The sequence below is a fragment of the Phyllobates terribilis genome, unplaced genomic scaffold, assembly GCF_046119375.1.
Source record: "Phyllobates terribilis strain yellow unplaced genomic scaffold, ASM4611937v1 Scaffold_6__1_contigs__length_29720123, whole genome shotgun sequence".
Lineage (NCBI taxonomy): Eukaryota > Metazoa > Chordata > Amphibia > Anura > Dendrobatidae > Phyllobates > Phyllobates terribilis.
In genome coordinates, this window is record NW_027362766.1 from 27,849,135 (window position 1) to 27,873,729 (window position 24,595).

Here is a 24,595-nt window from a genome sequence, read left to right on the forward strand (position 1 = left end):
AGCATACCTTCCCAAGGTGGTATCTAGATTTCACCGTAGTCAGGAGATTGTGCTACCCTCGTTCTGCAGCAATCCCAAGAACCCAGGGGAAGTCAGGTTCCATAGCCTAGATGTTAGGAGGTCCCTGCTACAGTACATTCACATGACTAGTCTGTGGAGGAAAGACGGTTCTCTGTTCCTGGCCTTTCAAGGGTGTAGGAAAGGTCACGGGGTGTCCAAGGGTACCATCTCTAGGTGGCTCAGGGAGGCCATTTGCTTAGCCTATACGTCCACAGGGGTTCCAGCCCCGGACAATGTGAGGGCTCATTCCACCAGAGCCGTTGCAACCTCCTGGGCAGAGAGAGCAGACGTCTCGATCGAGCAGATATGTAGGGCTGCTACTTGGTCTACACCATCCACCTTCTTTAAGCACTATCGGTTGGATCTATCCTCTTCTGATCTCACCTTTGGGAGAAGGGTACTTCAGGCGGTGGTCCCTCCCTAGGGTGCTCATAAATTCTCCAAAATTCTCTCAAGGTGTGCTGTCATGGGGGAGGGGAAAACACCAAGGTTACTTACCGGTAGCCGGTTTTTCCTGAGCCCATGACAGCACCCGTAGTTCCCCCCCCCTTATTTTTTCTATGTTTCTCACACCCTGGTGTGCACTGTTTGGGGTGGTGTGTATATGTATATTGTGGTGTTGGTTATGTGCCTAACCTGTTTAGGGAGGTCCTCTCAATGCTCTGTAAACAACTGAAGCGAGGGAGAGGTACCGCCCTTTTATTTCAGACGGTTTCCTGTCCTTGGTGGGGCGGATCCTCTCTCTCAAGGTGTGCTGTCATGGGCTCAGGAAAAACCGGCTACCGGTAAGTAACCTTGGTGTTTCCCCACTGTATTAAGGGAATAATTGCTTCCAGACTACACATGAGGCAATCAGACGTGTTCCCTGGATCAATGTCGCATCACAAAATCTAGTTCCCATAACCTGTAATATTATATTTTCAAAAGAGGAACCTGGCTATCCTTGAACATTTTTAATGACTCAGCCATGATTAAAATGAGCTCACTGACAGATACTCAGTTAACCCTTCATACAGCTAGCAACAGAAAGTGTAACATAGATGATTAAAATAAGGAAATTGTGGAAAATTTTCAATAACATCCAAATGTAAAAATACTTGCAATTATGAGGAGGAAAACCCCTCAATTAGTTGTCTGTGTAATACAGAGACACTCTTCTCTCTGCCCAAGAGATAAGATTTTTTTACACGGGATCTCCCCACTTAGAAGAACTCGACAGTCCTCTTCAGCACAGCCCAAATTCCACAAGATGAGACTCCACCTATTGAAGAAATATTCATTCACCCTTAAAGAGTTATCCCTATCTTGGTACTTTCATGTCATATCCACATCATAGATGTGGGTCTCACCTCTGGGACCTGCTGATGGTCTCGACTCCCAGACATTTTGAAATAAGATGATTGTCAGGGTCTTCCCAACACACACAGGACTACACCGGGGAGATCACACAATATCTCACCGTGCCGTCACGCTGTCCGTATTTCGTCCGGAGTCGCGAGCACGCGATCCAGACTACTCTCTGCGTAGGTATCAGTAAGCGACCAGTGAGCATATGGCGCAACACCCTGGGTTCCACAGCCTGGAATCCGTGTTTAACGCCCTCCGTACAGTCACTGTCAGCTTCACGATAGCCCAATTATTAATACTCTCTGCCACCACTGGCCGAGTTTAAAATATAATACAGGCCTGGCCGGACTCCTGCGTTTTGGTAGCGTATATGGCTTCGGGGAAGGGAACGATTACAGAACAAAAGAAACAGAACTATTAAATTTTATATTTAATCCAAAAGGGAGGCAGTGTTTAGGAAAAATATATACAAGGATGTTACAAGATAGACATTAAAATACATAGGCAGTTACATAAAATAAAACAGGATAAAAAGGTGAAACTTACACTATAAAGTTCACTGTGACGACTCAATATAGGTGAAGGATGGGCTCCCCCGTTGTAATATGCTGTTATTGAACAGGACCCGTTGCTTATAATTCTTATTCCCCCCTGTCAATGAGTGCTCCTGTCTTCTCCATAGATTCTCTTATACCTAAGGGGAGATCTGGCCACACGCCCCTTGTGGTGACATCATGTGGGCCGGTCTCCAGCCTGTACATTTTTATTAAAAACGCTGACTTCTGCGATAACTCATCGCTCGTTGATCGCAGAAGCTTGCAAGCGACGCCATTTTTTCCCTTATGATTTTATCTTTATTTAGATATCACACATCCCATATCTGCAGTCTGCTATTCTGGTGTTTTTGCGCTACAGTTCCCTGATTTCGGTTACAGCCCTGGAAAACTACCTATACATTCCTGGGCTGATTTGGTCACTACACATATGGGTCCCGTTACTGTCGGACCTATGGAACTCACAAGATTTCATATTTCATATCGGAGTCAATGCATCTAGAAATTTTCCTTTGAGGCTTGGGAAGCAGCTTCAACAGTTACACGCAAATTAGTGCAAGCCTGCGTTTCAATTACCTCCTGCGTCTTTCAGAGACAAGATGCTTGCTTCCTAACGAAGTTATAACACACCTTGGCTGGCCCTGTTTGCATTAGCTATCTCTCAGGCGTGTGCTAATTGGGGCTTTTGTGCTGAGCAGAAGGGGAATAAGGGAAGGGGGTGAACATCTATGTCAGGCAGATATGGAAGAACATCTTCCTGATATTAATATTTTCCTTACAATGATCATCTGATAACAGGAGCCAGAGTAGACGCAACTGAGCCAAGAGCAACCCTTGCTTTGGAGGGACCCATTTATGGTTCGCTATTCATTCAAATGACATGTAACACTATTTGGCTGCCAGCAGCCTTTTCTGGGGATGGCATCTATGGGGTTCAAAGTGCAAGCCTCTTGGTCCACGGGATAGCACTTAGTGAAGACCTCACTTTGCAAAGAGGTGGCCAGACAGATGAGAGGGTTGTCAGCCAAACAAGCATCCGTCAGATTGGTCTGTCCGAAATTCTTCACACACAAGTTCTCAGCTCCCTGCTTTAAAAAGGGAGAGGGAAGAGCCTCTGCTATCGGATGTTTACATTTATTCTTTCCAACCCTTCTCTTCCACGACTTTATCTACCATGATAATAGAAAGGCCTGAAAAACATCAAATGGTTAGCCAGCCTTACTGAAAATGGCAAAATGGGCCAAATTTCTTGTGAACGGGAACGATCTGTCCTTAGACACACGTAGTGAGATGATGGGTAGCTTCTCCAACTAACGTACTCTGAACTCTCCACTGTAGAGGATTCATGGTGTCTATTGACTTGCATGGTATTTTTTTTGGTGGTTTTGATTCATCGAAATATGACTTTATTATAGTTGTCCCTAATATCCTGAAATTTCTATATTTTGGCTGGTTTACGGTTGGGTTGACCAGGCTCTTACAGTGTATACCTTTTATAGATGCCTCCAACAATCGAATGGCTGAGCTGAATACATCGTTGTTTACCCCTGATGGATTGACAGTAGAAGGTATACATTTACTGGATGACATTGAAGAGGACAGTGTCACCACAAAACGCCGGTACAACTTTCGAGACAGAGTTAGGATAGAATACTCAGCATTTTTCGATGATGAAATAAGAGAACTTAAGAGGAAGAAAGGTTTACGAGTCAAGTTGAGCAGTGATGAACTAAAGCCAATGATTGGCGGACTGTACCCTTGTAGTGAATGTGGCAAAACGTATAAGCAGAAATCGAGCCTGGCTAAACATCAGAAATTGCATACTGGCATGTCTCACTTCATCTGTATGAAATGTGATAAGTGTTTCACACACCGGTGTTTTCTGAGGAGACATGAAAGAATCCACGCGGTGAAGAAACCATTTGCTTGTCCCGACTGTGAAAAATGCTTCAGCGATTTTTCCGCTCTACAGAAGCATCAGAGACTCCATTCTGGATACAAGCCATATAAATGTTCTGAATGTGATAAAACCTTTAGTATTAGTAATTACCTAATTCTTCACCAGAGAACCCACACTGGGGAGAAACCGTATATTTGTGACAAATGTGGTAAAAGTTTTACACAAAGTTCCCAATCTGAGGGAAAGAGACTGATGCCATCATGTGGACTATGTGCTTTAGTTGTAATAATGTACGTGTTTAATCTGCTAGTTGTCCCTCTGTCTAATTCCACCAGCACCATTGGTTGACAGTTTTCTGTTTTCACCGTACAGAGGAAGAAAGCTGCTAATTGGTGGTAGGTATATGGATAATCGAGGACTACATAGCAGGAGTTTCAGAGGGCTAGGAGATCTGCAGCAGATAAGTGATTTATCTCAAGTATGGCCAGAGGGTGTTAATAGACGGTTTCACTTTATGCAGGATAACTCTGGTGACAGATTCTCTTTAAAAAAGACATAAAGCGGAACACAACACACCGCCACCCGGTGCAGCCAGGTCAGTGGATTGTGGTCCATTACTGTGGTGAATTTCCTCCCATACACACAAGTTAACAGGATTTTCAGTGCCCAGACAACGGCCAGGCATTCCTTTCCTATGGTGGTGTACGCTTTTTCTCGGTCTACCAGTTTCCTTTAAAGATACGCCACTGGATGTCCCTGCCGTGTGCTGTCCACCTAAGGACAGCACCCAACACACTGTCTGATGCATCAGTCTGCACCCGAAGTCTCTTGATATAATCAGGCGCAGCAAGCCTGTTCACATGCTTCAGCCCATTCCATCTGCTTTCATCGGTACAGCGGCTGTCGAAATGGCCTTGGTGTCCACCCGATGCTCAGTCAGAGTAGTTTGACCAGGCTGGTTAGAGAAGAGCCCACAATACTGGTCTAATAACCCCCGTACTTGACTGGATTGGGCTGGGGTGAGGTGATCCACTATGGTGACTTGCTCCACCCTCCTTTTTTGTAGGTGTGCTGTAACCAGGGCTGTGGAGTCAGTGTGTGTCCATTTTGGTGGAGTCGTATAAAATGGACCTACTCCGACTCCTAAAATATATAATACATTGGGTGCAGTAGTACAATGCAGGATGTGCTGTAAATGTTTTCATAAGAATTTGGGAAAGCTGTGAAATGTTCTATTCCTGATCACAGGATCTCGGCTTTTAGTTGAGATGAATCTGTGCTGCACTTTATGTACATGCTCAGTAGTGAGGCAGGGCTGTGGAGTCTGAAGTCGGTGATATTGAGGAGTCGCAGGTTTGGCTTACCAATTCCTCAGCCCTGGCTGTAACAAGGCTAGGAGGGGACGAGGTTCTGAAGCATCTTGAGGGGGGCAGCATATAGCTACCGCACAGGTATCTCTGGCCTGCTACCCTTTTAATCGGTCAATATGAATCCTCTTAGTTTGGGTGTGGTGGGGGACAAACGCTTCTGGATAGGTGACCCCCCCTTTTTTGTCGACTTGTTGTGGCGAATAAGAATTAGTACCATCACTTGCTGGCCCACATTGAACTCTCGGGGCTGGGTACCCCTATCATAGTAGGTTTTTTGTTGCCCTTGTACCCCCGCTATGTGTACCCTTGCAAGCCGCCCAGTGTCTTGTATCCTCTCTCGCATCTGCCTCACATAGCGGATCACTGGTACTCCCACAGAATCGGAGCAGTCTTCCCTGTGTTCCCACTCCAAGTTTAGCGGGCCCCGAGGCAGCCTGCCTTATAAGAGTTCGACTGGGGAAAAACCGGTAGAAGCCTGCGTCATCAATCTGCAGGCAAACAGGAGCTGTGGCAGAGCTTCTTCCCAGTCCCCCTCCCTCCGTTTCTAAGTAGGCACAGATCATTAGTTTTCGGGTCCCATTGAACCGCTCGCAGAGTCTGTTCGTCTGTGGGTGGTATGCAGAGGTGAAAACTGGTTAAACCCAAGACCATCTCCACAGGGCACGCAATGCCTTCCTCACGAATTGTTTTCCCTGATCCGACACAACCTCCTTGGGGAAACCCACCTGGCTAAATATCTTGATTAATGCTTGGGCCACCCTCTTTACAACTATTCCTCAGAGAGCTACCGCATCAGGGTATCTGGTGGCAAAATCCACAACCATTAGTATGTATTTCTTCCCTGAGTGACTGGGTCAGGGCAGAGGGTCTATCAAGTTCACCCAAACCCCTTTAAAAGGTTCTGCTATTAACGGCATGGGTTATAAAAGGGATTTGCGCTTGGGGGGCCTTCCACCCGTTGGCAGGGGGCACAGGAGCTTACAAATTTTTTGATTTCAAGGGTCACCCCAGGCCAGAAGAACCTGCTCATAACCCTGCGTTGGATCTTTCTCACTCCCTGGTGTAACCGTATTGGACCTGCATGGGCTAAGGACAGGATCTTCCTTCTGTATTTGTCCGGCACCACCAACTGCTTAGTACCCTGCCCCACTGTGTCTCGTGTGGTTTTCTATCCGCCACCCATTCTTTTAAGTCACCTGGGAGCTTGGACATAAACTGTTCCAGCATGAATATATCCAAGAAAGGTTCTGCTTCCCGAGCCCCCAGTCCTTCTATCCACCGAGTGCATTCTGTACGTAATGTATTGGCAAACTCCCGGTGCGTGTGTGCCCTGGGCATGTCAGTCTCCTGAAACTTCTTCCGGTAGGTTTCAGGCATGTTGTCATACCTCTCTATTAATATGCTACGAGTAACATCTCTGATACCCGGAAGATAGGTTATTAAAAGTTTCTATTGCTTTTCCGGGCAAGCAAACCCTCAAAAATCTGGGCCAGTCGCCGACTGACACCTCATGCAGCAGGCAGAGGTTCTCAAATAACTGGAGATGTTCATCAATGTTCTAGTTGTCTTCATTGAACTGTGGTATGTCCCTGGACCTTAAAGATGTGGGCCCCTTTCTCCTTTTATCCTCTGTCACCTGCGCTGGAACGGGTGGGGGTACTTCTACATGCACATCCAGTTATTTGCTTACCACTGCCGCCCACTCTATCTCCGTGGCCAGCGTCTGCCTCAACTTATTCGGTCGATCCTCCGCCATCTGGATGACAGCCCTAGGCTGTGGTCCCTTTACGGAGCTGACCTCCTCCTGTGGGTGTTTTCTGTCCCACTTGGCCAAGCGTTGTATTAGGGTCGCCCGGTTGTTCTCTGGCAACCTCTCTAGCTCGCTCTCAAACCAAAGGGCTCTCAGCTACTCCTTGAGCTTCTTGTAGATTGAGTCTGCCATCTTTTCTGCCAAGTCACCGCTCAGTAACTTTACTGGATAAGCTGTCCATAAATAGATGATCCCACTGCTGACACTACTTCTGAAGATCTGAGGTTGTGGGTTGTATTAATCACCTAGGCCGGTTAACGATGCAATTAGTTTTATTTGTTCCATCTACGGTCTTACAGGAACTCCGGGTAGATGGCCACAATGAGATGCCCCCCAGTCCACAAGATTCCAACCCAGACCGGTAGTTTTACTACCCCCTTCCCAGGCGATACCCACTGTCTCCCAACTTTTGGTTGGCCCACAGCTTTTGTATCTCCCCTTGGTATAGTCTATAGTCACAGCCTATCCTCCTCCAGACGACAGATACCACAACCGTAGTACAAACGTGTATCCAGCTCCAGCCAGCAACAACCCTCCCATTCCCTCATCAGTGTACAAAACACCCCAAGCTGTCCTCCAGAATTGAACTCGGCCCTGGGGAAAAATACGCCTTCCCCTCTTTGCCTCAGCTAACTGCTTTGGTGAAGGTATTCTCCTGAGGCCGAGCCCCTCACTTGGGACTGCATATGAGATCCTCTGTGGTGACGGCTCCATTGGGTCTTCTTTCTCCATCCACATTATGGGACTAGTGACTTGGAGAACAATGGCTTAATTGAGACCCCTGAGACAATAACGAGAGTAATGGAATGCTTGCTTTACCTGATTACCAAATTCGTGTCTGGCATTATGTATACACAAGATCCAACCCGCACGTCTTTCTCTGCTTATTGTCACTGAATGGAAACATCGATTCCTGAGGCTGGAGACTTTCCAGGAGACATTTATGCACCTTAAACTGACGAGCAAGCAAATCTGTAATAAACCACAGCAAGCAAATCTGTAGTAAACCACAGCAAGCAAATCTGTAATAAACCACAGCGAGCAAATCTGTAATAAACCACAGCGAGCAAATCTGTAATAAACCACAGCAAGCAAATCTGTAATAAACCAGAGCAAGCTAATCTGTAATAAACCACAGCAAGCTAATCTGTAATAAACAACAGCAAGCAAATCTGTAATAAAACACAACAATAAGATCGACTTAACCGGTGGTCCGTGCTGGAAATAGTTTGCATCGCTTAGAGCCGTGGACTCTGCTCTACGTCCATTGGTCCAATATTCGGTAGAGAGTCAGTGACTTTTTATGTTCTCAGGCAAGAGCTTGTGCTTTTACCTCCAGAGCTGCTCACTTCTCAGATGTCTTTAGGTTTCCGTGATCAGTGGGGATCTTTGGAGCTGGACCCCCAACAATTTACATGATATTTAAAGGTACCTAAATATACATATGCAATATAAAAAGTTTAGCTACTTTTTAAAGGTTTTATATTTACTGAAATGCGTGTATTTTCAATTTTAGGTAATTTTTGCAATTGGACTTTAAGAATTTTACACCGGTTGTGGTCTTCATTTTCCAGTCTATTGCTGACTGCAGAATGAGTTAACTGAGAATCTGTCAATGAGCTTGTTCTGACGAGAGAATCTGTAACTCCTATATTCCTTTTTTCTTTTTTTTTTAGCTCCTCTTGGCTGATTGTATAACCACCTGAATGAGCTGAGATTTTGTGGTAAAAAATCAATGGAGGGGAGCACAATAGTTCTATTCTCTCATCTTTCATTGTTAAGGTTGACGGTAGATCAAAATCCATAGGGTTCAACCAATAGCCTAACATGTTGATAGAGAGGAAGACAAAATCCCCATGAAGCAGATGCTAGTTGCCCCATACAATGGAGAAAATAAGTATTTGATACACTGCAGATTTTGCATGTTTTCCAACCTACACAGAATGGAGAGGTCTGTAATTTTTATCGCACGTACACTTCACCTGTGAGAGACAGAATTTTAAAATAAAAAACAGAAAATCACATTGTATGATTTTTAAATAATTAATTTGTATTTTATTGTATAAAATAAGTATTTGAGACAGTAGAAAAACAGAACTTTTGGTACAGAAACCTTTGTTTGCAATTACAGAGGTCAGACTTTTCCTGTAGCTCTGTGTGCTTTGGGTCATTGTCCTGTTGGAAGACTGAGCTGCAACCCGTCTTTAGTTCTCTTACTGAGGGAAGGAGGTTGTTGGTCAAAATCTCTTGATACATGACCCCATCCATCCTCCCTTAAGTATGGTGCAGTCATCCTGTCCCTTTGCAGAAAAGCACCCCCAAAGTATGATATTTCCCCCCACCATGCTTCACTGTTGGGACGGTGTTCTTGGGGTTGTACTCATCCTTCGTCTTTCTCCATACACGGCGAGTGGAGTTGATACAAAAAAGTTCTATTTTGGTCTCATATGACCTTCTCCCATGCCTCCTCTAAATCATCCCGATGATCATTGGCAAAATTCAAACGGGCCTGGACATGTGCTGACGTGAGCAGGGAGTTCTTGCATGCCCAGCAGGATTTTAATCCATGACTTCGTAGTGTATTACTAACGGTAATGTTTCATACTCTGGTCCCAGCTCTCTTCATTGACCAGGTCCTCCCGTGTAGTTCTGGGCTGATTCTTGACCTTTCTCAGAATCATCCTTACCTCACAAGGCGAGATCTTGCATGGAGCCCTAGACCGACGAAGATTGACAGTCATCTTGTGTTTCTTCCATTTTCTAATAATTGTGCCAACAGTTGTTGCCTTCTCACCAAGCTGCTTGCCTATTGTCCTGTAGCCCATCCCAGCCTTGTGCAGGTCTACAATTTTGTCCCTGGTGTCCTTAGACAGCTCTTTGGTTTTGGCCATGGTGGAGAGGTTGGAGTGTGATTGTGTGGACAGGAGTCTTTTATACAGGTAACAAGTTCAAACAGGTGCAATTAATACAGGTAATGAGTGCAGAGCAGGAGGGCTTCTTAAAGAAAAACTAACAGGTCTATGAGAGGCAGAATTCCTGCTGGTTGGTAGGTGATCAAATACCTGTTTCAATCCATAAAATACAATTTAGTTCTGTAAATATCATACAGCTTGATTTTCTGTTTTTTATTTTTAGATTCTGCCTCTCACAGTTGAAGTGTAGCTACGATAAAAATTACATACCACTCCTTCTTTGTAGGTGGGAAAACTTGCAAAATCGGCAGTGTATCAAGTACTTACTGTATTTTTCCCCTCCCCCATGACAGCACACCTTGAGAGAGAGGATCCGCCCCACCAAGGACAGGAAACCGTCTGAAATAAAAGGGCGGTACCTCTCCCTCGCTTCAGTTGGTTTCCTGTCCTTGATGGGGAACCTGTCTGGAAGAAAGAAGACTTACCTGGGGCTGTCCCGGTGTGGAAGAGCGGGCACTGGCCTGTGCACCGGGTTCAGTATCCCAGAAGCGCCGTCCGCAGCTTCCCCTGGGGTCTGTCCTCCCGGAGACCGCGGCGCCGTCCTCCCCCTGCAGTGTGGAACGCTTCCGGGTGTGACGCGCCTGACGTCACGGCGCAGGGCACGCTGGGAGCGGCGCGCTGGGTGACATCAGGAGGCGGCGCCGATCCAAGATGGCGGCGCCCATCGGAGCGTCCCAGGCCGTTTTTTTTTTTTTTTTTTTCAACGGAGCGCCGGCCTGAGGAAGGGGGAGGGCCCACAGACCGGAGGAGGCTGGATGGCCCTATATTTAAGGGGGGGGAGCTATCCTGGAAGCGTGGTGCGCTTCTGAGACATGGCTGATCCAGATAGCCAGGAGCAGCAGCAGCTTACCCCCCCACCTCAGCAACAGAAAAAGCAGAGGAATGCATCGTATACAGACAGCCGCTCGAGTAATCGTAGTGGCAGCCGCAGGAGTAAGGCTTCGAGTGCCTCGGGACCATCCAGAATGGAATCATCGGTTCCGCGACAGCCTCCGAATCCGGTACCCGTTTGTGACCTCCGAGGGTGAGTGAGCTTCGTGAATGTCACTGGTTAATAACGGGAAGTCTCTTATGTGCTTCCTTTTTTTAGGAGCCTAAGAAGAGTAGTGCCAAGCAAAAGCATAGTGTGTGCCCTTTGCCAAGCTTCTCTCTCAGTAGAGTGGCAGAAACCACTTTGCCAGGGCTGTGTGACCAAAACCATAGCTGAGAATTCCCGGGATTTTGCTGCAGATTTAAAGTCCATAGTACATGCAGAAGTTCAGGGGTCCCTGAAAAGGTTCCTTAGAGGGAAGAAAAGGCCCCGTAGAGAGGTTTCCCCCGTCTCTGATTCCTCCCAGTCCGAGGAGCAGTGGGATTCATCGTCCTCTTCCTCATCGGGGGGCGGTAGACCCTGCTTCCCCATTGAGAATACAGACAGACTGGTTAGGGCAGTAAGATCAACCATGGGTCTGGAGGAAGAGAGCATCTAAATCCCGGGAGGACATCATGTTTGCGGGCTTGGGAGAGAAGAGACGCTCATTTCCGGTTAACAGTAAGATTCAGGGCCTCATTGACCGGGAGTGGAGGAGACCTGAGAGATCAGGGGCTTTACCCTCCTTCTCCAAAAGAAGGTACCCCTTCGAAGAGAAGGATGCGGAACCTTGGGATAAGATCCCCAAGGTGGACGGAACTGTGGCAAGGTCATCGAAAAGATCTTCCCTGCCCTTGGAGGACTCTGGCGTCCTAAAAGATGCCCTGGATAAAAGAGCTGACTCCTTCCTGCGCCACACGTGGGAGGCGGCGGCAGGTGGCCTAAAACCAGCGGTGGCTAGCACCTGTGTGGCGAGGTCCTTGATGGTGTGGCTCCAACAGCTGGAAGACCAGCTTAAAGATAAAAAGGTCTCCAGACAGGCAATACTTGCAGAGCTACCTCTAATACAAACAGCATCGGCCTTCCTGGCCGACTCTTCAGCTGACTTGGTCAGACTGTCAGCTAGGGCAGCGGGACTATCCAACGCAGCCAGGCGGGCCTTGTGGCTCAAAGGTTGCCCAGGCGACCTACCTTCGAAACAGAAACTGTGCTCCCTCCCATGTGATGGTAGACTCCTGTTTGGCCAAAAGTTAGAAGACCTGTTGGAAAAAGCAGGCGATAAAACCAAAGGGTTCCCGGGATTTTCGGGGGAACCAAGAAGATTTAGTTTTCGGAGGAGAAAATTTAACCGGGGTCGTCCTACGGGAGACAAAAAGAAATGGGAAGCCAAGTCCAAAAAAGAATCGGGCTACATGTTTGGAGGACCATCCTCGAGTTCGAAGAGATCCTCCCAATGACGCCAGGCTGGAAGTGGGTGGAAGGCTTTCCCACTTTCTTCCAGCTTGGGATGCGATAACAGCAAACCCCTGGATTCTGAAAATTATCAGTGGGGGCCTGAAGATCCGGTTCAGCCAGACCCCCTGGCGGACCTTTGTGGTTACCCCCCTACGAAAGGTCCAGGAAGAACAATTAGCCCTGGAAACAGAAGTGTTAGAGTTAGTAGGAAAGCAGGTCCTTCTCGAAGTACCAGCAACACAGAGAGGGAGGGGGTTCTATTCCCCACTATTCATGATAAAAAAAACAAACGGGTCCTTAAGGACCATCATCAACCTCAGGAGTCTGAACCAAGGAGTAGAAAACCAGACTTTCAAGATGGAGTCAGTAAGCTCGGCAGTGAAGCTCTTACATCGCAACTGCTTTATGGCTGTAATAGACTTGAAGGACGCATATTATCACGTCCCAATCCATCCGGAGTATCAGAAGTATCTGAGAGTAGCCCTGTTTATTCAGGGGAAGCTGAGGCATTTTCAGTTTGCTGCCCTACCCTTTGGCCTCTCCATTGCCCCGAGAATATTTACGAAACTAATAGCAGAAGTGACAGCCTTCCTACGGATCAAGAATGTAGTGATCGTGCCATATTTAGACGACTTCTTGATAATAGGGAAAACAGAAGCCCACTGCTCCAGTCAGCTCCTAGTGGTCACGGAAGTGTTGCATCAGCTGGGGTGGTTAGTAAATTTCCAAAAATCAAGACTAACCCCCTCCAGGACTCAGACCTTTCTGGGTCTAATCCTAGACTCTCGTCGCCAAACCTGCTTCCTCCCAGAGGACAAAATCTGCAGGTTGATTGCATTAGTCTCGAAGGCCATTCAAGCTCCAGAGATGTCTCTGAGAGAGGCAATGTCCCTCCTGGGTTCTATGACAGCCTGTCTCCCAGCAGTAATGTGGGCCCAGGGGCATATGAGGCGGCTTCAGTGGGAGGTCCTGTCAGCACAGAGGTCCTGCAATGGGCATTTAGAAGGAAGGCTCTCTCTCTCCCCACAAGTAGTAGATTCCCTTTTGTGGTGGACAGTCAGGGGAAATCTAACCGCAGGCGTTCAATGGTCCAGACCAGTAGATCGGGTAATTACGACTGACGCAAGCAGTTCCGGATGGGGGGGGTCATCTGGCAGAACTCGCAATACAGGGTCACTGGGCTTACCACGAGGGGGGAGCATCCTCAAACTTAAAGGAGCTTTGGGCCGTAGAAAGATCCCTCAGGGGCTTCCTCCCTCACATCCAAAATCACCATGTCCAGGTCAGGTCCGACAACCGGACAGCAGTAGCCTATGTGAATCACCAAGGAGGGACAAGGTCACGCCCTCTGATGGTGGTGGCAGACAGGATCCTTGGTCTAGCAGAGCGAAACCTCCTATCCCTCAGCGCCCTTCACATAAAGGGGATAGAAAACGTGAAAGCAGATTTTCTAAGCCGCCATACCCTAAGACAGGGGGAGTGGGGGTTGAACCCGGAGGTCTTCCATCAGATTGTCCAGTTATGGGGGCAGCCAGACATAGACCTGTTCGCCACAAGGGCAAACAGAAAGGTGCAGAGATTTTGCTCCCTAAATCCGGCAGAAAATCCCCATGCCGTAGATGCCCTCCAGATTCCTTGGGGGTTCAGGAAGGCCTATGCCTTTCCGCCATTAGTGATGATTCCAGTAGTGGTGAGGAAGATCCGGGAGGAAGGCGCCAGGGTGATTTTGATAGCCCCTTTTTGGCCCAAGAGGCCTTGGTTCTCTCTGCTTCGGCTAATGTCGGTGTCAGATCCCTGGATTCTACCAGAGAGGCCGGACCTTCTCATGCAGGGACCAGTATTCCATGCCCAGGCCAGGGGGTTCCATCTTTCGGCATGGAATTTGAGAGGTCGCTATTGAGTAGCAAGGGGTTTTCACCAGGCTTGGTTTTCTGCTCCCCAATAAAGTAGAAACTAATTACAACTAAGATTTATAGCAGGGTTTGGGGTAAATTCCTAGAGTTTATAGATATCCCGCTATCGAGCAAACCTCCGATCAGAGGGATCCTGGAATTTCTGCAAAAGGGGCGGGACCTGGGTCTAGCTACAGGGACCCTTAAGGTTCAAGTTTCAGCTTTGGGAGCACTCTACAATTGTAATCTGGCTGGGAATAGGTGGATCTCGAGGTTTATCAAGTCCTGTGCCAGAGCAGGACCGGTTAGATCCTTGGGACCTGAACTTAGTCTTGAACGCTCTTACTAGTGAACCATTTGAACCTCTACACAAGGTTTCTCCAAAAATTCTCACCCTTAAGACCATCCTCCTAGTGGCCTTAACGTCAGCCCGTAGGGTGGGGGATCTGCAGGCCCTTTCGGTTAATCCTCCTTACACACAAATCTTTGAGGATAGGGTCACCTTGCGGCCAGATCCAGCATACCTTCCCAAGGTGGTATCTAGATTTCACCGTAGTCAGGAGATTGTGCTACCCTCGTTCTGCAGCAATCCCAAGAACCCAGGGGAAGTCAGGTTCCATAGCCTAGATGTTAGGAGGTCCCTGCTACAGTACATTCACATGACTAGTCTGTGGAGGAAAGACGGTTCTCTGTTCCTGGCCTTTCAAGGGTGTAGGAAAGGTCACGGGGTGTCCAAGGGTACCATCTCTAGGTGGCTCAGGGAGGCCATTTGCTTAGCCTATACGTCCACAGGGGTTCCAGCCCCGGACAATGTGAGGGCTCATTCCACCAGAGCCGTTGCAACCTCCTGGGCAGAGAGAGCAGACGTCTCGATCGAGCAGATATGTAGGGCTGCTACTTGGTCTACACCATCCACCTTCTTTAAGCACTATCGGTTGGATCTATCCTCTTCTGATCTCACCTTTGGGAGAAGGGTACTTCAGGCGGTGGTCCCTCCCTAGGGTGCTCATAAATTCTCCAAAATTCTCTCAAGGTGTGCTGTCATGGGGGAGGGGAAAACACCAAGGTTACTTACCGGTAGCCGGTTTTTCCTGAGCCCATGACAGCACCCGTAGTTCCCCCCCCCTTATTTTTTCTATGTTTCTCACACCCTGGTGTGCACTGTTTGGGGTGGTGTGTATATGTATATTGTGGTGTTGGTTATGTGCCTAACCTGTTTAGGGAGGTCCTCTCAATGCTCTGTAAACAACTGAAGCGAGGGAGAGGTACCGCCCTTTTATTTCAGACGGTTTCCTGTCCTTGGTGGGGCGGATCCTCTCTCTCAAGGTGTGCTGTCATGGGCTCAGGAAAAACCGGCTACCGGTAAGTAACCTTGGTGTTTCCCCACTGTATTAAGGGAATAATTGCTTCCAGACTACACATGAGGCAATCAGACGTGTTCCCTGGATCAATGTCGCATCACAAAATCTAGTTCCCATAACCTGTAATATTATATTTTCAAAAGAGGAACCTGGCTATCCTTGAACATTTTTAATGACTCAGCCATGATTAAAATGAGCTCACTGACAGATACTCAGTTAACCCTTCATACAGCTAGCAACAGAAAGTGTAACATAGATGATTAAAATAAGGAAATTGTGGAAAATTTTCAATAACATCCAAATGTAAAAATACTTGCAATTATGAGGAGGAAAACCCCTCAATTAGTTGTCTGTGTAATACAGAGACACTCTTCTCTCTGCCCAAGAGATAAGATTTTTTTACACGGGATCTCCCCACTTAGAAGAACTCGACAGTCCTCTTCAGCACAGCCCAAATTCCACAAGATGAGACTCCACCTATTGAAGAAATATTCATTCACCCTTAAAGAGTTATCCCTATCTTGGTACTTTCATGTCATATCCACATCATAGATGTGGGTCTCACCTCTGGGACCTGCTGATGGTCTCGACTCCCAGACATTTTGAAATAAGATGATTGTCAGGGTCTTCCCAACACACACAGGACTACACCGGGGAGATCACACAATATCTCACCGTGCCGTCACGCTGTCCGTATTTCGTCCGGAGTCGCGAGCACGCGATCCAGACTACTCTCTGCGTAGGTATCAGTAAGCGACCAGTGAGCATATGGCGCAACACCCTGGGTTCCACAGCCTGGAATCCGTGTTTAACGCCCTCCGTACAGTCACTGTCAGCTTCACGATAGCCCAATTATTAATACTCTCTGCCACCACTGGCCGAGTTTAAAATATAATACAGGCCTGGCCGGACTCCTGCGTTTTGGTAGCGTATATGGCTTCGGGGAAGGGAACGATTACAGAACAAAAGAAACAGAACTATTAAATTTTATATTTAATCCAAAAGGGAGGCAGTGTTTAGGAAAAATATATACAAGGATGTTACAAGATAGACATTAAAATACATAGGCAGTTACATAAAATAAAACAGGATAAAAAGGTGAAACTTACACTATAAAGTTCACTGTGACGACTCAATATAGGTGAAGGATGGGCTCCCCCGTTGTAATATGCTGTTATTGAACAGGACCCGTTGCTTATAATTCTTATTCCCCCCTGTCAATGAGTGCTCCTGTCTTCTCCATAGATTCTCTTATACCTAAGGGGAGATCTGGCCACACGCCCCTTGTGGTGACATCATGTGGGCCGGTCTCCAGCCTGTACATTTTTATTAAAAACGCTGACTTCTGCGATAACTCATCGCTCGTTGATCGCAGAAGCTTGCAAGCGACGCCATTTTTTCCCTTATGATTTTATCTTTATTTAGATATCACACATCCCATATCTGCAGTCTGCTATTCTGGTGTTTTTGCGCTACAGTTCCCTGATTTCGGTTACAGCCCTGGAAAACTACCTATACATTCCTGGGCTGATTTGGTCACTACACATATGGGTCCCGTTACTGTCGGACCTATGGAACTCACAAGATTTCATATTTCATATCGGAGTCAATGCATCTAGAAATTTTCCTTTGAGGCTTGGGAAGCAGCTTCAACAGTTACACGCAAATTAGTGCAAGCCTGCGTTTCAATTACCTCCTGCGTCTTTCAGAGACAAGATGCTTGCTTCCTAACGAAGTTATAACACACCTTGGCTGGCCCTGTTTGCATTAGCTATCTCTCAGGCGTGTGCTAATTGGGGCTTTTGTGCTGAGCAGAAGGGGAATAAGGGAAGGGGGTGAACATCTATGTCAGGCAGATATGGAAGAACATCTTCCTGATATTAATATTTTCCTTACAATGATCATCTGATAACAGGAGCCAGAGTAGACGCAACTGAGCCAAGAGCAACCCTTGCTTTGGAGGGACCCATTTATGGTTCGCTATTCATTCAAATGACATGTAACACTATTTGGCTGCCAGCAGCCTTTTCTGGGGATGGCATCTATGGGGTTCAAAGTGCAAGCCTCTTGGTCCACGGGATAGCACTTAGTGAAGACCTCACTTTGCAAAGAGGTGGCCAGACAGATGAGAGGGTTGTCAGCCAAACAAGCATCCGTCAGATTGGTCTGTCCGAAATTCTTCACACACAAGTTCTCAGCTCCCTGCTTTAAAAAGGGAGAGGGAAGAGCCTCTGCTATCGGATGTTTACATTTATTCTTTCCAACCCTTCTCTTCCACGACTTTATCTACCATGATAATAGAAAGGCCTGAAAAACATCAAATGGTTAGCCAGCCTTACTGAAAATGGCAAAATGGGCCAAATTTCTTGTGAACGGGAACGATCTGTCCTTAGACACACGTAGTGAGATGATGGGTAGCTTCTCCAACTAACGTACTCTGAACTCTCCACTGTAGAGGATTCATGGTGTCTATTGACTTGCATGGTATTTTTTTTGGTGGTTTTGATTCATCGAAATATGACTTTATTATAGTTGTCCCTAATATCCTGAAATTTCTATATTTTGGCTGGTTTACGGTTGGGTTGACCAGGCTCTTACAGTGTATACCTTTTATAGATGCCTCCAACAATCGAATGGCTGAGCTGAATACATCGTTGTTTACCCCTGATGGATTGACAGTAGAAGGTATACATTTACTGGATGACATGGAAGAGGACAGTGTCACCACAAAACGCCGGTACAACTTTCGAGACAGAGTTAGGATAGAATACTCAGCATTTTTCGATGATGAAATAAGAGAACTTAAGAGGAAGAAAGGTTTACGAGTCAAGTTGAGCAGTGATGAACTAAAGCCAATGATTGGCGGACTGTACCCTTGTAGTGAATGTGGCAAAACGTATAAGCAGAAATCGAGCCTGGCTAAACATCAGAAATTGCATACTGGCATGTCTCACTTCATCTGTATGAAATGTGATAAGTGTTTCACACACCGGTGTTTTCTGAGGAGACATGAAAGAATCCACGCGGTGAAGAAACCATTTGCTTGTCCCGACTGTGAAAAATGCTTCAGCGATTTTTCCGCTCTACAGAAGCATCAGAGACTCCATTCTGGATACAAGCCATATAAATGTTCTGAATGTGATAAAACCTTTAGTATTAGTAATTACCTAATTCTTCACCAGAGAACCCACACTGGGGAGAAACCGTATATTTGTGACAAATGTGGTAAAAGTTTTACACAAAGTTCCCAATCTGAGGGAAAGAGACTGATGCCATCATGTGGACTATGTGCTTTAGTTGTAATAATGTACGTGTTTAATCTGCTAGTTGTCCCTCTGTCTAATTCCACCAGCACCATTGGTTGACAGTTTTCTGTTTTCACCGTACAGAGGAAGAAAGCTGCTAATTGGTGGTAGGTATATGGATAATCGAGGACTACATAGCAGGAGTTTCAGAGGGCTAGGAGATCTGCAGCAGATAAGTGATTTATCTCAAGTATGGCCAGAGGGTGTTAATAGACGGTTTCACTTTATGCAGGATAACTCTGGTGACAGATTCTCTTTAAAAAAGACATAAAGCGGAACACAACACACCGCCACCCGGTGCAGCCAGGTCAGTGGATTGTGGTCCGTTACTGTGGTGAATTTCCTCCCATACACATAAGTTAACAGGATTTTCAGTGCCCAGACAACGGCCAGGCATTCCTTTCCTATGGTGGTGTACGCTTTTTCTCGGTCTACCAGTTTCCTTTAAAGATACGCCACTGGATGTCCCTGCCGTGTGCTGTCCACCTAAGGACAGCACCCAACCCACTGTCTGATGCATCAGTCTGCACCCGAAGTCTCTTGATATAATCAGGCGCAGCAAGCCTGTTCACATGCTTCAGCCCATTCCATCTGCTTTCATCGGTACAGCGGCTGTCGAAATGGCCTTGGTGTCCACCCGATGCTCAGTCAGAGTAGTTTGACCAGGCTGGTTAGAGAAGAGCCCACAATACTGGTCTAATAACCCCCGTACTTGACTGGATTGGGCTGGGGTGAGGTGATCCACTATGGTGACTTGCTCCACCCTCCTTTTTTGTAGGTGTGCTGTAACCAGGGCTGTGGAGTCAGTGTGTGTCCATTTTGGTGGAGTCGTATAAAATGGACCTACTCCGACTCCTAAAATATATAATACATTGGGTGCAGTAGTACAATGCAGGATGTGCTGTAAATGTTTTCATAAGAATTTGGGAAAGCTGTGAAATGTTCTATTCCTGATCACAGGATCTCGGCTTTTAGTTGAGATGAATCTGTGCTGCACTTTATGTACATGCTCAGTAGTGAGGCAGGGCTGTGGAGTCTGAAGTCGGTGATATTGAGGAGTCGCAGGTTTGGCTTACCAATTCCTCAGCCCTGGCTGTAACAAGGCTAGGAGGGGACGAGGTTCTGAAGCATCTTGAGGGGGGCAGCATATAGCTACCGCACAGGTATCTCTGGCCTGCTACCCTTTTAATCGGTCAATATGAATCCTCTTAGTTTGGGTGTGGTGGGGGACAAACGCTTCTGGATAGGTGACCCCCCCTTTTTTGTCGACTTGTTGTGGCGAATAAGAATTAGTACCATCACTTGCTGGCCCACATTGAACTCTCGGGGCTGGGTACCCCTATCATAGTAGGTTTTTTGTTGCCCTTGTACCCCCGCTATGTGTACCCTTGCAAGCCGCCCAGTGTCTTGTATCCTCTCTCGCATCTGCCTCACATAGCGGATCACTGGTACTCCCACAGAATCGGAGCAGTCTTCCCTGTGTTCCCACTCCAAGTTTAGCGGGCCCCGAGGCAGCCTGCCTTATAAGAGTTCGACTGGGGAAAAACCGGTAGAAGCCTGCGTCATCAATCTGCAGGCAAACAGGAGCTGTGGCAGAGCTTCTTCCCAGTCCCCCTCCCTCCGTTTCTAAGTAGGCACAGATCATTAGTTTTCGGGTCCCATTGAACCGCTCGCAGAGTCTGTTCGTCTGTGGGTGGTATGCAGAGGTGAAAACTGGTTAAACCCAAGACCATCTCCACAGGGCACGCAATGCCTTCCTCACGAATTGTTTTCCCTGATCCGACACAACCTCCTTGGGGAAACCCACCTGGCTAAATATCTTGATTAATGCTTGGGCCACCCTCTTTACAACTATTCCTCAGAGAGCTACCGCATCAGGGTATCTGGTGGCAAAATCCACAACCATTAGTATGTATTTCTTCCCTGAGTGACTGGGTCAGGGCAGAGGGTCTATCAAGTTCACCCAAACCCCTTTAAAAGGTTCTGCTATTAACGGCATGGGTTATAAAAGGGATTTGCGCTTGGGGGGCCTTCCACCCGTTGGCAGGGGGCACAGGAGCTTACAAATTTTTTGATTTCAAGGGTCACCCCAGGCCAGAAGAACCTGCTCATAACCCTGCGTTGGATCTTTCTCACTCCCTGGTGTAACCGTATTGGACCTGCATGGGCTAAGGACAGGATCTTCCTTCTGTATTTGTCCGGCACCACCAACTGCTTAGTACCCTGCCCCACTGTGTCTCGTGTGGTTTTCTATCCGCCACCCATTCTTTTAAGTCACCTGGGAGCTTGGACATAAACTGTTCCAGCATGAATATATCCAAGAAAGGTTCTGCTTCCCGAGCCCCCAGTCCTTCTATCCACCGAGTGCATTCTGTACGTAATGTATTGGCAAACTCCCGGTGCGTGTGTGCCCTGGGCATGTCAGTCTCCTGAAACTTCTTCCGGTAGGTTTCAGGCATGTTGTCATACCTCTCTATTAATATGCTACGAGTAACATCTCTGATACCCGGAAGATAGGTTATTAAAAGTTTCTATTGCTTTTCCGGGCAAGCAAACCCTCAAAAATCTGGGCCAGTCGCCGACTGACACCTCATGCAGCAGGCAGAGGTTCTCAAATAACTGGAGATGTTCATCAATGTTCTAGTTGTCTTCATTGAACTGTGGTATGTCCCTGGACCTTAAAGATGTGGGCCCCTTTCTCCTTTTATCCTCTGTCACCTGCGCTGGAACGGGTGGGGGTACTTCTACATGCACATCCAGTTATTTGCTTACCACTGCCGCCCACTCTATCTCCGTGGCCAGCGTCTGCCTCAACTTATTCGGTCGATCCTCCGCCATCTGGATGACAGCCCTAGGCTGTGGTCCCTTTACGGAGCTGACCTCCTCCTGTGGGTGTTTTCTGTCCCACTTGGCCAAGCGTTGTATTAGGGTCGCCCGGTTGTTCTCTGGCAACCTCTCTAGCTCGCTCTCAAACCAAAGGGCTCTCAGCTACTCCTTGAGCTTCTTGTAGATTGAGTCTGCCATCTTTTCTGCCAAGTCACCGCTCAGTAACTTTACTGGATAAGCTGTCCATAAATAGATGATCCCACTGCTGACACTACTTCTGAAGATCTGAGGTTGTGGGTTGTATTAATCACCTAGGCCGGTTAACGATGCAATTAGTTTTATTTGTTCCATCTACGGTCTTACAGGAACTCCGGGTAGATGGCCACAATGAGATGCCCCCCAGTCCACAAGATTCCAACCCAGACCGGTAGTTTTACTACCCCCTTCCCAGGCGATACCCACTGTCTCCCAACTTTTGGTTGGCCCACAGCTTTTGTATCTCCCCTTGGTATAGTCTATAGTCACAGCCTATCCTCCTCCAGACGACAGATACCACAACCGTAGTACAAACGTGTATCCAGCTCCAGCCAGCAACAACCCTCCCATTCCCTCATCAGTGTACAAAACACCCCAAGCTGTCCTCCAGAATTGAACTCGGCCCTGGGGAAAAATACGCCTTCCCCTCTTTGCCTCAGCTAACTGCTTTGGTGAAGGTATTCTCCTGAGCCCCTCACTTGGGACTGCATATGAGATCCTCTGTGGTGACGGCTCCATTGGGTCTTCTTTCTCCATCCACATTATGGGACTAGTGACTTGGAGAACAATGGCTTAATTGAGACCCCTGAGACAATAACGAGAGTAATGGAATGCTTGCTTTACCTGATTACCAAATTCGTGTCTGGCATTATGTATACACAAGATCCAACCCGCACGTCTTTCTCTGCTTATTGTCACTGAATGGAAACATCGATTCCTGAGGCTGGAGACTTTCCAGGAGACATTTATGCACCTTAAACTGACGAGCAAGCAAATCTGTAATAAACCACAGCAAGCAAATCTGTAGTAAACCACAGCAAGCAAATCTGTAATAAACCACAGCGAGCAAATCTGTAATAAACCACAGCGAGCAAATCTGTAATAAACCACAGCAAGCAAATCTGTAATAAACCAGAGCAAGCTAATCTGTAATAAACCACAGCAAGCTAATCTGTAATAAACAACAGCAAGCAAATCTGTAATAAAACACAACAATAAGATCGACTTAACCGGTGGTCCGTGCTGGAAATAGTTTGCATCGCTTAGAGCCGTGGACTCTGCTCTACGTCCATTGGTCCAATATTCGGTAGAGAGTCAGTGACTTTTTATGTTCTCAGGCAAGAGCTTGTGCTTTTACCTCCAGAGCTGCTCACTTCTCAGATGTCTTTAGGTTTCCGTGATCAGTGGGGATCTTTGGAGCTGGACCCCCAACAATTTACATGATATTTAAAGGTACCTAAATATACATATGCAATATAAAAAGTTTAGCTACTTTTTAAAGGTTTTATATTTACTGAAATGCGTGTATTTTCAATTTTAGGTAATTTTTGCAATTGGACTTTAAGAATTTTACACCGGTTGTGGTCTTCATTTTCCAGTCTATTGCTGACTGCAGAATGAGTTAACTGAGAATCTGTCAATGAGCTTGTTCTGACGAGAGAATCTTTAACTCCTATATTCCTTTTTTCTTTTTTTTTTAGCTCCTCTTGGCTGATTGTATAACCACCTGAATGAGCTGAGATTTTGTGGTAAAAAATCAATGGAGGGGAGCACAATAGTTCTATTCTCTCATCTTTCATTGTTAAGGTTGACGGTAGATCAAAATCCATAGGGTTCAACCAATAGCCTAACATGTTGATAGAGAGGAAGACAAAATCCCCATGAAGCAGATGCTAGTTGCCCCATACAATGGAGAAAATAAGTATTTGATACACTGCAGATTTTGCATGTTTTCCAACCTACACAGAATGGAGAGGTCTGTAATTTTTATCGCACGTACACTTCACCTGTGAGAGACAGAATTTTAAAATAAAAAACAGAAAATCACATTGTATGATTTTTAAATAATTAATTTGTATTTTATTGTATAAAATAAGTATTTGAGACAGTAGAAAAACAGAACTTTTGGTACAGAAACCTTTGTTTGCAATTACAGAGGTCAGACTTTTCCTGTAGCTCTGTGTGCTTTGGGTCATTGTCCTGTTGGAAGACTGAGCTGCAACCCGTCTTTAGTTCTCTTACTGAGGGAAGGAGGTTGTTGGTCAAAATCTCTTGATACATGACCCCATCCATCCTCCCTTAAGTATGGTGCAGTCATCCTGTCCCTTTGCAGAAAAGCACCCCCAAAGTATGATATTTCCCCCCACCATGCTTCACTGTTGGGACGGTGTTCTTGGGGTTGTACTCATCCTTCGTCTTTCTCCATACACGGCGAGTGGAGTTGATACAAAAAAGTTCTATTTTGGTCTCATATGACCTTCTCCCATGCCTCCTCTAAATCATCCCGATGATCATTGGCAAAATTCAAACGGGCCTGGACATGTGCTGACGTGAGCAGGGAGTTCTTGCATGCCCAGCAGGATTTTAATCCATGACTTCGTAGTGTATTACTAACGGTAATGTTTCATACTCTGGTCCCAGCTCTCTTCATTGACCAGGTCCTCCCGTGTAGTTCTGGGCTGATTCTTGACCTTTCTCAGAATCATCCTTACCTCACAAGGCGAGATCTTGCATGGAGCCCTAGACCGACGAAGATTGACAGTCATCTTGTGTTTCTTCCATTTTCTAATAATTGTGCCAACAGTTGTTGCCTTCTCACCAAGCTGCTTGCCTATTGTCCTGTAGCCCATCCCAGCCT

General features: G+C 46.7%; 2 protein-coding genes across 7 annotated transcripts in view; both read left to right on the forward strand.

The window, feature by feature from the left end:
* LOC141152761 (uncharacterized) overlaps positions 1-24,595 on the forward strand; it is a 486,446-nt gene that overhangs the window by 427,115 nt on the left and 34,736 nt on the right. The gene's annotated exons all lie outside the window — the stretch shown is intronic.
* On the forward strand, positions 17,585-18,936 carry LOC141152655 (uncharacterized). The gene has a single exon (XM_073637213.1). The coding sequence runs from the start codon at positions 18,034-18,036 to the stop codon at positions 18,934-18,936; it is 903 nt and encodes a 300-aa protein (XP_073493314.1). The 5' UTR covers positions 17,585-18,033.